General features: G+C 47.0%; 1 protein-coding gene across 2 annotated transcripts in view; it reads right to left on the bottom strand.

The window, feature by feature from the left end:
* LOC144173897 (uncharacterized) overlaps positions 1-14,144 on the bottom strand; it is a 161,952-nt gene that overhangs the window by 10,704 nt on the left and 137,104 nt on the right. For both annotated transcript variants that reach the window (XM_077702219.1, XM_077702220.1), the window contains exons 3-4: positions 3,033-3,268; positions 309-556 (exon numbers count right to left, since the gene is read on the bottom strand). In XM_077702219.1, the coding sequence (XP_077558345.1) occupies positions 309-556; positions 3,033-3,268 (484 nt within the window). The remainder of the gene's footprint in view (positions 1-308; positions 557-3,032; positions 3,269-14,144) is intronic.

The raw sequence follows: 14,144 nt of genomic DNA, 5'->3' as shown, positions 1-14,144 counted from the left end.
CGAATTCAGTTTGTTTCCGGCTAATCCAGAATACAAATACCGCCCGCCCCAGTTCTTCTTCATCAAACGACCGCACGCGAACACATGTTCTCGCGCAAACTCTACTCAATCGATTTCACAGCAGTGGCCAAATCCTGTGGGGCACTGCAAAATTTCCGGAGGGGTTGATTTCCCACATGGCCTCACTCGTGCGCATGTGAGACCGCGCGAGATGTCAACCCTACCGGAAGTTTTCCGGCATACCGCATAGGACTGGCTATCGGAACTCCGAGCTGCTCCGGGCAGTGCAACGACGCGGTTGGACTCACTTGATGGGCCCGGAGGGCAGTTCCTCGCGCATGCCGGATCCGGCCGTCAAGTCGGGGTCCTCCGCGGACGGCGCGTGCAGGGACACCTTGTTGTGCTCCCCCGAGTGGGCCAGCCGGGAGGGCCTGGCCGCCGTCCTCGGGATGTCGTTCACGGGCTGGCACTCGCACTCGGTGTGGTTCGGGAACAGCAGCTTGCTGACAGAGTTGCGCAGGCCCACCTCGCCGTTCTGGTTCTGCAGGTGGATCGTCTGCGAGGACAAGCGACCACGGAGCTACAACAAGTTGTCCTTCTGAAGGCATAAGGACGCACGCGGCACACACCCAATAGGCTTCATTTAATTCAAGGCACACCACACACACCCGTCTCACTTTGTCCCCACTGCCGTACTTAATCTACCCAGGACCACCTTCTGTGGTGCCTCGAAAACCCTACGCAACTGCACCAGACAGTGGGTGGCTGTGGCACCGAGTCTCCAAGAACAACGCCAACTGGCGGCCCACATACCCAGGACCCTCCCTCAGCGGGTGCCTGGAACGAGGCGGCTGGCTCATCCCCACAAGCCCTTGTTTAATATGATTTATATTTATCTACGTACATCTACAACAGCATAATTTAAATTAAGACACCACCTTCCAAAAGTCCCGTTACGAGTGCCATCTTGAATAAGCCGAGAATATGCATCCAGTGGGCTATAATTCACGCATTATAATTTCGTCGCATAAAAAAACGAATAACAAGTTAGCATTAAATCCCCTTTTTTACTGTTTTGTGTTCCTAATTTCTTATTCCATTTCCTATTTTTAATGGAATCAGTTACCGGCCAACGCTGTAAATTGTTCCACGCCGCACTTTGTGAACTGTACAAAAGACAGATTTTTCTTGAAGATGCATACATGCGAAGCTCGATGTACCCCGTGTATATCAATACTTTTTTCTTCTCCTTTTTTCTTTGTATTGCCCTGGACCGTTATTGTGTTTTAATGCTTCATTGGTGCCCAAACCTGCAGGGGGGGGGGGGCTGTAGTATGTGCAAATAAATAAGAAAATAAAAATGCTTTCGGGATAGAGCGATCCAAAATAGCTGTAGCGGGCTCTTAAGGCCGCTTTCTAAGTCTGTTTTCCACTCCATCTGTTTCCTCGACTCGGCTGAGTGGTGAGCATGCAATGCCTTTGCATGTCATAATCACCTCCAAGGATCTCCTCGACTTGACACTGGGGTTGAAGAAAGATTCAGAATACGGGGGTTAATATCTCGTACGTTTGCTTGAATCACGTCAGAGTGGAATTTGCCGCGGGGTGAGAGCCAAATCGCTAGTTTTTTTTTTTTTTTTCCTTTTTTGCAAATTCTGTATATTGCTTGGCGCGAGGTATACGGTCATTCGGACTTAATACACAACAATAATGCGCTTGAAGGCAGTGCAGAAAGTTTTTGTCAACTATGAAAATATTTACTCCGAGAATGTAAGATTTCTTGCAAATGTTATATTTACCCCAGTTTTAAAAACAATTTATAGGCATATATATAATTGACCGGGTTAACACAGCAAGTAAACAGGATATGCATACATCGTAAAAATGCGATGAATGTTGCGTACCCACCCAGTGTTTTTATTTAGGGGTTAATGGCACAAAATTATACGTTTTTTTTTTATGTTTAGCACCTGCGCACGGGCTCAGTATTTTTTTCCCCAAGGTAAAATTACGGACAGGCGAGCACGTTACTATAAAAAGCCTCGAATTATTTCTTTCTTTATCGGAATCCGCCAAGCACAACCTCTCGGACATTTCCTTTGAAGTGGCTCCTTTTATGGCCATAGTCGCAAGGCAGTGAAGGTTTTCCTGGAGAGTTTTTTTGTTTGTTTTGTTTTAGAGTTTCGCCTGAACGCTGAGAAAATAGCGATTCCCGAAGCACCAGGCAACAGCCTTTAAAATAACCTTGGTCGTGTATATTTAGCTTCCAACTGCCGAAGATAAAACGCCAAAGGAATGCGGAGTTGGTGCTGGCACTACGCCCGATGTAGGTCGTCGATACTGACAATTTGACGATGAAGGGTTGAGGAGGGGGGAAGGGGGCACGCTCACCTTTGGGCAGAGCTGTGCCATGGCTTTTCTCCTGAATTAATTGCACTCATTTTGCTGCAGTGTACTGTGACCTTGTGCATCCTACCTTTTTTTTATTATTATTATACGCCTCTTAAGACTTTTACAAACGGGCCACAAATACAGGGCTGATGGTCCCGACTGGCGCGGTGAATATGCACCGGCAGCGTGTACCCGGCTGAGGCAGAAATTTGTGTCGACGAACTAAATTTACGCCACCCCTACCTTCATCCGCTGCCTCCTTACGCGTCAAAACCCTCAATTTTGTTCATTTTTAGCAGAGAAGCTGGGTCAGAGTGGTAAAGATTATGTGGTTAGAAGTTGGATACTGCTAAGAGCACTTCTTACCTATTAATAGCCTAAATAAGTGGCGTTGCTCGGACAGTAGTGTTCTCTTTTCAATTTCTCCTCCCGAGCTTCTATCCCTTCGCTGCCGTGCCATCTACTGTACGCCTACTTCACATGTTGTAAACAACTTGGAGGAAACTGCAGTCAATTGCCACCGGAATACCAAAACTGTTATCGAAGACCAGCATCACCGCATTTCTGTGAAAACACGTCGAGAAAAAGGACCATCGAGGGAACGTGGGCGTGCTCTTCGCACAAGCGCCAAACTGACTCACGTAGAAGTGCAGCGTGACCTCCTGGACGGCCCGGGGCACGCACTGGTACTGCTCGCTGTCGCAGCATCCGACGTCGTCTCCGCACCGGTGCAGGATGGTGCACCGGGGCAGGTACTCCTTGCTCGGGTCAGAGTAGAACTCCTTAACGTGCACCACGCGGGTGCGGGGCACCCGGCACCGGGCCGTCGTCCGGATGCGCAGGAAATGCTCATTGGCGCTGCGCACGTCCTCCAGCTCTGCACGCGCATGCGCCAAGTACGATCGTAAACTTCGGCGATCTTAACCGCAAAGCTTCAAGGGTGAGCATTTATCCTTCGAAATTACCGCCACCCCTGTAGCCTCAAAGTTAGAAGCAAGTGACTTTTCTTTGAGGGCCGAGCAAGATCAGACAAAGCGAGGTGGAGCGCGTAATTAAATGATATATAGAGTTATTGCATATTCTCCCCTAGGGGAGCCATATACGGGAACTCTAACGGCAGCTTTGGTTAGCCAGGTCCCTGCTGTCGTTTTCAGCGTTGCCCTCTACCAACCATCGTCACTAAAGTTAGCTAAAATAATGGAAAGGACACGCGTGTGGTAAATGGCACATTCCGTGATATTTTGTATTCGGATAAAAGCTCTGATAAGTACCGATATTCCCGGAAATGTTTCTCCCAAGCGACCTGTATAAATATCAATTAACAGCGCACCTGTCCTTCGACATTTTGTTTATTTATTTATTAGAATACCTTCAGGGCCCGTAGGGCGTTGCAGATGCGGTAGGTACAACATTTCTAAGTACGCAAAGGAAAAAGACAAGGAAAAAAACGAACAAAAGAAAAAAGTGACAGAAGCACAAACAACGAAAGCAACCTAAATCAACTAAAAAAATAATGGATATGTAGTAAGCAAACAAGCAAATAAAAGACAAGGACAGATAACGGAAACGGCATATAGTTTAAAAAATTGCTGAGCATTTGCAGTCTTGAACAACGAAGCGTCTGTTATGGTTGCAACAAAAGAGGGAAGGTAGTTCCAATCGGCACATGTTCTCGGTAAGAAGACTGCTGACAAGAATTTCGTGTGGCAAAACGGAATGGCAACCTTATGCGGGGATCAACGCGTAATGAACGGTTTGATCCTTTGTCATCCTACGATAAAAAAAAAAAAACATCACAGTTACGGTATCGCATTGGCGCTGACGTCTGCAACAAAATCTTTCGGGCAAAATTTCCCTAAACAGGCAAAAGCTGAGGAGCGATTCCTTACCATGGTGAGAACTGTCACCCTAGTGATCTATTTTCCTATTAAATGGCTGCTTAAATGGCACACTATAAAACGTATCAAAGTTACCTCAGGGTTTCCTTATTTGAAGGGAATTACTAGAATAAAACAGCCGACACTACACCCGCTAGATACGTACGCACGTTGGGTCCCACATTGCTTCGGTGATACTGAAGCGGCTTTTAAACGTAACATAACAAAGAAGATTTACTTGATTGTAATGCATGCAGACGTTTTGCGATGTGCGAGTTCGTTAACCTAGTTCTGGCGCTCTTACCTGTCTTTTGGCGCATATTACCGTTGCATGAGTTTGTCATTTTAAATTTCAAAATGTTTGAATCGAGCTGAACATTATTTCGTTGTTAGTAAAAATAAAACCCGAAATTTTTTTAGCCCCGTTTATAAAAGAATTCCCACTGTCAGTTTGAGAATGATCACAAGATATTTTATCTCCATTGTGTTACAAACAGTTGCAAGTCAAGCACACTTCAAGAAAGTACGATTTGTAACCCAGACGCCTTTTTTTTTTCTTTCCAGTTACTGTGCGCTCGGTACTATCGAGAAACTACTGTCGAAAAGATCTGAACAAACCCCCCCCCCCCCCCCCCTCCTCCATATATAAAATGTACAGTCGGCAAAACGCTTGTCTATAACACGCGAGCGGCGTGCTCCGGAGTGTAAAGGAGATATCTAGTTATAACGCCTGGTTCGAGACCTGTAGAATGTAAGCATGCGCGACCCGCATCAGCGCGATGCCTGTTTTCCATGTCGCTGTGCCCGTCGCCTTGGCTTCCGTACTTTCTTTCACCGTGAGAAGCGCTGCCTGGGCTGCCGGGCCGGGAAACAATAGCGGAGATTACGGACTGTTAGTACAGCGTTGGCTTCGTTTAATCACGTGCAACGCTTAATTTTCGAGGCGCCCTACGCAATTTAGAGAGGCGTTTTTTTTTTTCGGTATGCGAGAAAACGAAGAACAATCCCCGAAAACACATCGCTCCCGCTGTTACAGAGTGATGAGATATCGGTCCGTGATCGCTTGCTCAACGCATTAAGTATTGTGGCGTTAGCCCGTCAACAGTAACGTGCAACGCGGAGCGCAGAAACCGGATAGTGGTGCACGCGGTTCATGCAGTGTATTGGCAGAACTATGGCGCAATGAACTGCTGTGCGCCAAAGCTAATGCAGACGAAAAACTTGCACAGTGCGCGCTATGGCGGACAATCTCCCCTTTTTTTCCCCGGTCCGGCAGGGCAGGCATGCAGCGCTTATCACGGACAAAGAAGGCGTGGAAGCCAAGGCGACGGGCACAGCGAGGAAAGACACAGCCATCGTTCTGATACGGGCCCCGCATGCTCACATTCTATATATATATATATATATATATATATATATATATATATATATATATATATATATATATATATATATATATATATATATATATATATATATATATATATATATATATATATATATATATATATATATATATATATATATATATATATATATATATATATATAACACAGACATAAGGGTTGGCAGTTGAGAAAACCTCGGGAAGCAAAGGGGAGGATGTGGTAGATCATTGAAACAGATTAAGAATTTGGAAAGAAAGAAAGAAAGTGAAGAAAAAATGCCCGCCAGGTGGGATCCGAACCCACGAGTGAATGGGAAAATCGCCCCGCCGGTAGCGTAGTGGTTATCGCACCAGACCGGTATTCTGGAGGTCGTGGGTTCGGATCCCACCTGGCGGGCATTTTTTCTTCACTTTCTTTCTTTCTTTCCAAATTCTTAATCTGTTTCAATGATCTACCACATCCTCCCCTTTGCTTTCCGAGGTTTTCTCGACTGCCAACCCTTATTTCTGTGTTATTTTCAACGAGCCCCTCATTTCCTATTCTGATTCGCTACATGCATAGCGATGGCCTTTGTTCTGGCAGTCTTGTTGCCAAAGGGAGCTTAAGAGGGTTCAAAGCTGGTCGACCACTCTGGACATGTCGTAGACACTCAAGTCACGACCCGGGAGTTAAAAAGAAGGTCCCCTTCACCCCGATTAGTCCGAATGGCGCTGGCTACCACCCCCAAGCACAGGAAACAAACATACCTAACATAAATACCCCAGAAAGTGAATGGGAAAATCGCCCCGCCGGTAGCGTAGTGGTTATCGCACCAGACCGGTATTCTGGAGGTCGTGGGTTCGGATCCCACCTGGCGGGCATTTTTTCTTCACTTTCTTTCTTTCTTTCCAAATTCTTAATCTGTTTCAATGATCTACCACATCCTCCCCTTTGCTTTCCGAGGTTTTCTCGACTGCCAACCCTTATTTCTGTGTTATTTTCAACGAGCCCCTCATTTCCTATTCTGATTCGCTACATGCATAGCCAGGGCCTCTGTTCTGGCAGTCTTGTTGCCAAAGGGAGCTTAAGAGGGTTCAAAGCTGGTCGACCACTCTGGACATGTCGTAGACACTCGAGTCACGACCCGGGAGTTAAAAAGAAGGTCCCCTTCACCCCGATTAGTCCGAATGGCGCTGGCTACCACCCCCAAGCACAGGAAACAAACATACCTAACATAAATACCCCAGAAAGTGAATGGGAAAATCGCCCCGCCGGTAGCGTAGTGGTTATCGCACCAGACCGGTATTCTGGAGGTCGTGGGTTCGGATCCCACCTGGCGGGCATTTTTTCTTCACTTTCTTTCTTTCTTTCCAAATTCTTAATCTGTTTCAATGATCTACCACATCCTCCCCTTTGCTTTCCGAGGTTTTCTCGACTGCCAACCCTTATTTCTGTGTTATTTTCAACGAGCCCCTCATTTCCTATTCTGATTCGCTATATATATATATATATATATATATATATATATATATATATATATATATATATATATAGTCTGGAATCAAAAACTCACACAGAGCGCGAAAAAATAAGGTTAGTAGAGACAGAGACACACGAGAAGAAAGTCATTAAAAATAAAAACAAAAGTTTACTGACGTTTCAGGGAGAGGACTCCCTTTCTTCAGAGTACGTTTTATAAAGAGAGTCCTCTCCCTGAAACGTCAGTAAACTTTTATTTTTATTTTCAATGTCTTTCTCGTGTGTCTCTGTCTCTACTAACCTTATATATATATATATATATATATATATATATATATATAGTAAGGAAATCAGGGGCTCGTTGAGGAAATACAGAAACATAGGTAGGCAGTCTACAACGCCAAAGGAGGCATAGGGGTTGGTTAGGCTCTATTTTTTACTACGGTAATGAAGTTAAGATTTTTTTTAAATATAAGGAAGAAAGAAAGAAAGAAAAACACGCGCCCAGAGTGGGGACCGAACCGGGAAACAATCGAAAGGCGTGGGTTCGGTCTGGGCGCGTGTTTTTTTTTTCTTTCTTTCTTCCTTATATTTAAAACAAAAAAATCTTAACTTCATTACCGTAGTAAAAAAATAGAGCCTAACCAACCCCTATGCCTCCTTTGGCGTTGTAGACTGCCTACCTATGTTTCTGTATATATATATATATATATATATATATATATATAATCTCAAACCAGGAGCTACCAGTAGGTGTCTCCCCCGCACTCCGGAGCACGTTGCTCGAGCGTTATAGACAAGCCTTTTTCCGACTGTATGTCACTCTAGAATATGTGCACAAGTGCTTTGAGCGCCGACAACACACCCTTCGTACAGATTTGACACAAAAGTATTGTGTCGATACAGCTATCTTATTCAACTTTCTTGTTATTTCTTCGAAAACCGCTCTTCTTTTCAAACATCCACCCTTTCCCCTCTTCCGAAAATCATCATCATCATCATCATCATCACCAGCCTATCTACGCCCTCTGCAGGGCAAACGCCTCTCCCATTATTCTCCATTACCCCAGTCCTGTGCCAACTGTGACCAATTTATCCCTGCAAACGTCCTGATCTCATCTGCCCATCTAACTTCCTGCCGCCCCCTGCAACGCTTGCCTTCTCTAGGGATCCACTCTGTTACCCTTAAAGGAGCACTGACACGAAAATTTTATGTTACACCTTTATTGCTTTTATCGATGCTTAATGGTCCGGCGAACCTGAAACAGCACTTCAAATACTTCAGCGCGCGATAGTTAATTACATTGAACGGCCTGAAAATCGTTTGTTTCAAATTCCCGCGCTTTCATCCCGAAAGGCGGATATGACAGAATCTCGGCCTGACCTCACCGCGTTGTGCGGACGTCACCGGCGCCCGCTTGAGAGGGAGTTGCGCCTGCTCGCTGCTCGTGGGGCCGCACGCGTGAAGTGACGTCACGAGTTTTTGACGAGCGCTGTCGCGTCACTTCTTTTGGCTTCACGGGATGGTGTCACGCTGATGTCCATTTGCTGAGTGCCGCTCCGCACGCTGCTGCTCTGTCGGCGCGATAAATGAGATCCAATTGAAGTATGTTGTTCGCGTCGCAGGCCGCTCATATTTCAGCCAGGGTATTCTGTTGAGGGAAGGAGGCGAACTGTGCAATAATATAAACGCCGAAAATTGGTGTCAGTGCTCCTTTAATGACCAACGGTTATCTTGCCTTCGCATTACATGCCCTGCCCACGTCCATTTCTTCTTAATTTCTACTAATATGTCCTTAACATGCGTTTGTTCCCTGACTGTCACAAACTCGAGCGTACGACGTCTAAAAGTACCTTATAAATTTTTCAGTTTATTGTACAGCGCCTAATTCTTCTTGCAGTCGTTCGATTCATTCAGTTCGGTTCTATTCGCCCGAGACAAGGCTGGAAGTTTCTCGAACGAAGAGGCGGTAACACGATATCACGCCGGCTGGCCGGCCAGAAAACAACAAAAATAAAACCTCCGCCGCTCCGGTTTCGTCGAAGCTTCCAGTACTTTCGAGGAGGTGCGCGTGGCCTTGCCAGTGCTAAAGAGCGGCGATGATTCTAGAAGGGAGAAGAGTGAAGTTATTCGCTGACGGCGGCGGGCGCGTTGTGTGTTGTGCTCTCCCCCTCCGCGCTGGCACGGTTATAAAAGGAGGAGCCGCGCCTAAGCAAGCCAGCTACGTTTGGACGTCGTGATTGACAACTGCACCTGCCAGTTTGTACATCACACCATCGGCGACCCGCGCCCTGGAGGACTCCAACGTACTCCCGGGCCTCGAAGCACCGTGATCGTCTCGGACGGCCTGGCCTACAGCGAAGCCACGCTTCCCAGGTAGCCGAATCGCCTCCGACAGCGGTGCATCGTCCGGCCCGGTCGGTGAATATGCGGGGACTCTGTCTCTCATATGCATCGAACTGTTCGTTTCTTTTTAGTTAACTGCTCCGATTCGTAATATTCATTTGTTAACGCTCCTGTCTGCATCATTTTGTCGAATTTTGAACTGTTTCTTGTATTAGAATTCCAACTAGGTTGTCTGTCATTATCGATCTGCTACCTCGTGCTTGTATTTGTGACTTGCCTGTCTAAATATAAGTCTTTGTGCTGTTTTTCGTTCAAGGCTCTTGCTCATTCTTGCCGCTCTAGTCGGCGAAAGCCGCACATCAGACGGCAACCCCCTTTGTCACCTGTGCCCTGTAGATTCGGTGGGGTTTGTTGGCTCTCTTGAGTCGACTCCCCATATCTTCTGACAGTGCACCCTAATTTAAGGAAACGGGTGACACTGACCCACTCCGCTCTCTTATTGTCCCTTAATGTTGCACCTATCATCTTCCGTTCCATTGCTCGCTGAGTCGTCCTCAATTTAAGTTGAACCCTCTTAGTGAGCCTCCAAGTTTCTGCCCCGTAGGTGAGTACCGGTAAGATGCAGCTGTCATACACTTTCTTCTTAACGACCAATGGTAGGCTGCTATTCATTATCTGAGAATGCCTGCCGTATGCAGTACACCCCATTCTGATCCTTCTAATTATCTCTACCTCATGGTTGGGATCCGGGGTCACAACTTGGCCTAAGTAGATACATTCGCTTACCACTTCCACTACCTCACCCCCTATCCCAAACTGCTGTGCTGTCCCGAGGTTATTGATCATTGCTTTGGTTTTCTGCATATTACTTTTCAGGCCCACGGTTCTACTCCGTTCGTCCAGTGCGGAAATAACATGTGCCAAAAAGAACGTAACATTTAAAAGGCGCTTTGATTTGTTCTCACGAATACATGTCGAGTTTACATCTATAAACGACCCGTAAGGAGGGAGGCCCAACCTTTAGATATCCTTGAAGGCGTTAAAACCTCTTATCGATTCCCCGTGTATACAACACGCCTTGCTGCAATAAAGCAAAAGCTATGCCCATGCACAAATATTAAAGCAACAATGTTTAGTGCGAGTGGCCACCACGAGAGCGACCGCAGAATGCTTTCAACCCGTATGGCAATATTTTATCGCCCAAGTTCGACAACCCTCGCCATTCACTGGTAGCATCTACATTCCACATGCGCGAAATTGACACATCCCGGCAACGGGATGCCTACTGCAGGCGATTTAATAAAGTCTTTGTCATGTCACAGGGTATAGGGCATTTCCAGGAGAATCCCCAGCCTCCGAAAATACAAGTTATGCAAATGATTTTGTTCCTTTTTACTGTCCCCGTTGTTGTGGATCGAAACTGGAATGCATGCAGGGTCCGCACGGTACTCGTTTGCCGCACTTCTCATGTTTACAAATGAAGAGCACCGCGCAGCAGCAATGTAGAACGGGCCCTACCTTGTCTATATGAGCGTACAAACGCACATCATCCATTCTCTGTTGGAGAATAACCCGTTTGTCTGGTGCGGAACGAAGCGTATGCGCTGCTTCCTCATTCGGTCCCCTTTGCAAGCAACTGCCAACCTTAGTTGTAGAATTCACAGCACGGGCATCCCGGGATACTGCGGGGGTCAAGCCATGCATGTTGACGCTCTCTTGGCTAAAGCGAGAGCTGCAATATTCTAGAAGCGAAATGAACAAGCCCACTTGCCTCAAGCAACATCCACATGACTTATACAGTCCACCTTATTTCTCTTGCCAAGAAAGTCACCATAAACATTCACAGAAGGCACGGAGTTCGCACCTATAAATAGCTCGTCATCCCTGTCGTGCGAGAAGAGTAAGATTGGCCACTGAGCGCGTACTCACTTTGCAAGCAAGACGACTCACGGCAGGCGTCGAAACAAGATTTCTGTAGATTGTTAGTGGTCGGGTGGCCATTGGTGTATTTCTTCAAGAAGCGGCGAACGTGTAGATGCAATCTCGTCTGTCCCGCCGTTAATCTCTTGCTTCGATGCCACTATCGGAAGCTTCGCGAACGGGCTTCCAAGATTCGCCCCACTTCAGCTGGAAGCCTTAGTTTACGGCTTTTCCTTTCGGACCGGCGGTTCGCTCCCAATGGGGCGTAAAAAATTTGCAAGCAGTCATTTATCGCCAAATGCTTTTTTTTCCTCAGTGATTTGAAAGGACGGCCCATTCAGTCATGATAACCCAGTTGGCCGGCTCGTTAACCGAACTTTTGCGCGAATTGAGGCCAAGAGTACCTGGTATCGAATTTCTTATCAACCGTTTTAAGATCTCTGCCTCTCAGTTGCGCTAAACTTTACACACGTTCGCAAAAGTGATTTACAGTCTACGCCTAAACAGGTAGCAGTTTCTAGTATAAAAAAAATTACACGGGCGTCAGATGTTGAATTTCAGCCCCCGCGTAGATGAGGCTGTAAAGCTGAACGAATGTCGACGGTGCGTGGAACTGGCCGACGAGATGCTCAAGCGGCCCGTCAAAAGCTTTACATCTGGCTGAGATTGATTGATTGATTGTAGGGTTTAACGCGCCGACGCAACGCAGGCGATGAGGCGCGTCGTAGTGGAGGGCTCCGGATTAATTTTGACCACCTGGGGATCTTTAACGTGCGCCGAAATCTCGTACACACGGGCGTTTTTGCTTTTCGCCTCCATCAGAAAAGCGGCCGCCGCGGCCGGGAATCGAACCCGCGACCTCGTGCTCAGCAGCGCAACGCCTTAGCCACTGAGCCACCGCGGCGGGTACATCTGGCTGAGAGTCGATTTAACCTTATCTCCAGCAACTGCCATACTACCCACCTCATTAACTTTCTGAGGACACGGAGTAGCGTTGTGGGAGGAAATGCAGGAAAGAATTGTTAAAACATGACGTATCAGCTAATCACTAGGTAGCGTGGGCATCTATTATCCCTTAAGGTGCACCAAATTTTATCCTTGCTGCAGATAGGAGGCCGTACGTACGATCAGTTTCTGCCCTTGAAGGAAAGTCTTACTTTCAGTTCGTTTGATTTAACTAAAGATTTTCTTATTGCCTTGCTTTTCACTTACTCTAGTTAAATTAGTTTGGGCCGAACAGAAAGTGGGGTTAACTTATTACATCGGCTACAAGGACTGCAGCACATATACCCCTTTCGAATGGGTGTCGTGTACGGATATGCACAGCTATTCCTATGCCTAGTGTGTTCTATTTATAACAGATTGAAGAGCAGGGCTGAACGCTGTCGCGAATGCAAGGCTGTGTAACAGGCGTTGCTTGTGCTCATGCGTTCGGGTCAGCAACCCCTGCTTCCCGCCAGAGATCCCGCCATAAGTGGCAGCTCGCTCAAAAGGGTAAAACATAAAAACAGGTGGCTGTTCGTTGAAAAAAAAAGCGACAGAACGAGAGCGAGCGGTGGAACGAGAGGCCGGAGCAGACGGCCTTTGACTAGCGAGCAGCAGATCACTGGCCGTTAACCAAACGCACGAGTTTGCGTGGTCTATTCTTGCGGCGCGCTTAACCGTTCGCCACACCACTCGTCACTGTCGATTTCAAAGTCAGGGTTACGCCAGACAACTGTTGCCAGGTGTCCCCGCGCAGCTGCAAAAGCGGTAAAACGCGCCGTGATGGATGGGAAAGGGTTGGCTTCGGCGTCTGTCGAGCGCATGCGGCTGCCGCCAACATAATGCCGCATAGCCGGTTGGCGCCACGTGCTGCGCCAGCGTTTAGCAAATAAACCACGGGGCCGATCCGGGGAAAGCAAGCACATGCGGCAGACCAGAGGCCCCGCTAGCTGGTTAGATAATGTGGGTGTTGACAGGTTCACCTGCCTTCAAACAGGGCACGTTTGTAGATTTGCAGACAGCTCGTGTGAGCAGAAGCGGTTGCCGACTGTAGCGAAACACTGAGCAATCACCGGACACGTATCTCAGCGGAACCGAGGTAGTGAACAATGGGTCCACAGCGTGTGGGTGTAACGCATGACTGCGTGGAGCGTTTCGCAACAGCTCTCCTTTCCCTTGTCGGAACCACGAGTAGACTTTGCCTTGATAGAAAAAAATAATAATAAATGGAGGGAAAACTAGTTTGCTTCAACGCTGCGAAAAGCAATAGTGCCGAAGCAGGAACGAGACAAGCAACGGCTTAAAATATAACATATAAATAATCTCGAAATACATTATTGCACGAATATCGTATGCATGGGTTATTATGCATCGGTTATTATGCATGGGTTAATAATATGACTTGCACGAAAGCCCGCGGCTTGAAATGAAGGATTGGCCTGGAATCAGCAACCACGAGCTTCAGTGGGCAGCTCGTGGTTGTCACAGATTAGAAACCTACCTGGTAGAACCACACACTTGGTACCTCCACGACTAAGCTGATCGCTTTGCCAGAAGTTAATTAGTATGACGCACGAGATAACTGCCATCCGGCATCGTGTGCTACAGCGTTCTTTACTTTCGCTAGCTTGTGAGTGGATAGTTTCCAACAATATGTTCTACCATTTCTCAAACTGTTACGTACACAAGCGTTCTGTTACGCGGTGTGAGCCTAAAAACATCGGGATGATTATCTGCGTAAAATCAAGAGATTTCCCGAACCCTTTCTTCTCATATGTC

The sequence above is a fragment of the Haemaphysalis longicornis genome, unplaced genomic scaffold, assembly GCF_048455015.1.
Source record: "Haemaphysalis longicornis isolate Haplotype H1 unplaced genomic scaffold, Haemaphysalis longicornis Haplotype H1 scaffold_3, whole genome shotgun sequence".
NCBI classification, from domain to species: Eukaryota; Metazoa; Arthropoda; class Arachnida; order Ixodida; family Ixodidae; genus Haemaphysalis; species Haemaphysalis longicornis.
The sequence above is the reverse complement of the archived record's forward strand: the minus strand, read 5'-3'. Positions and strand labels throughout refer to the sequence as shown.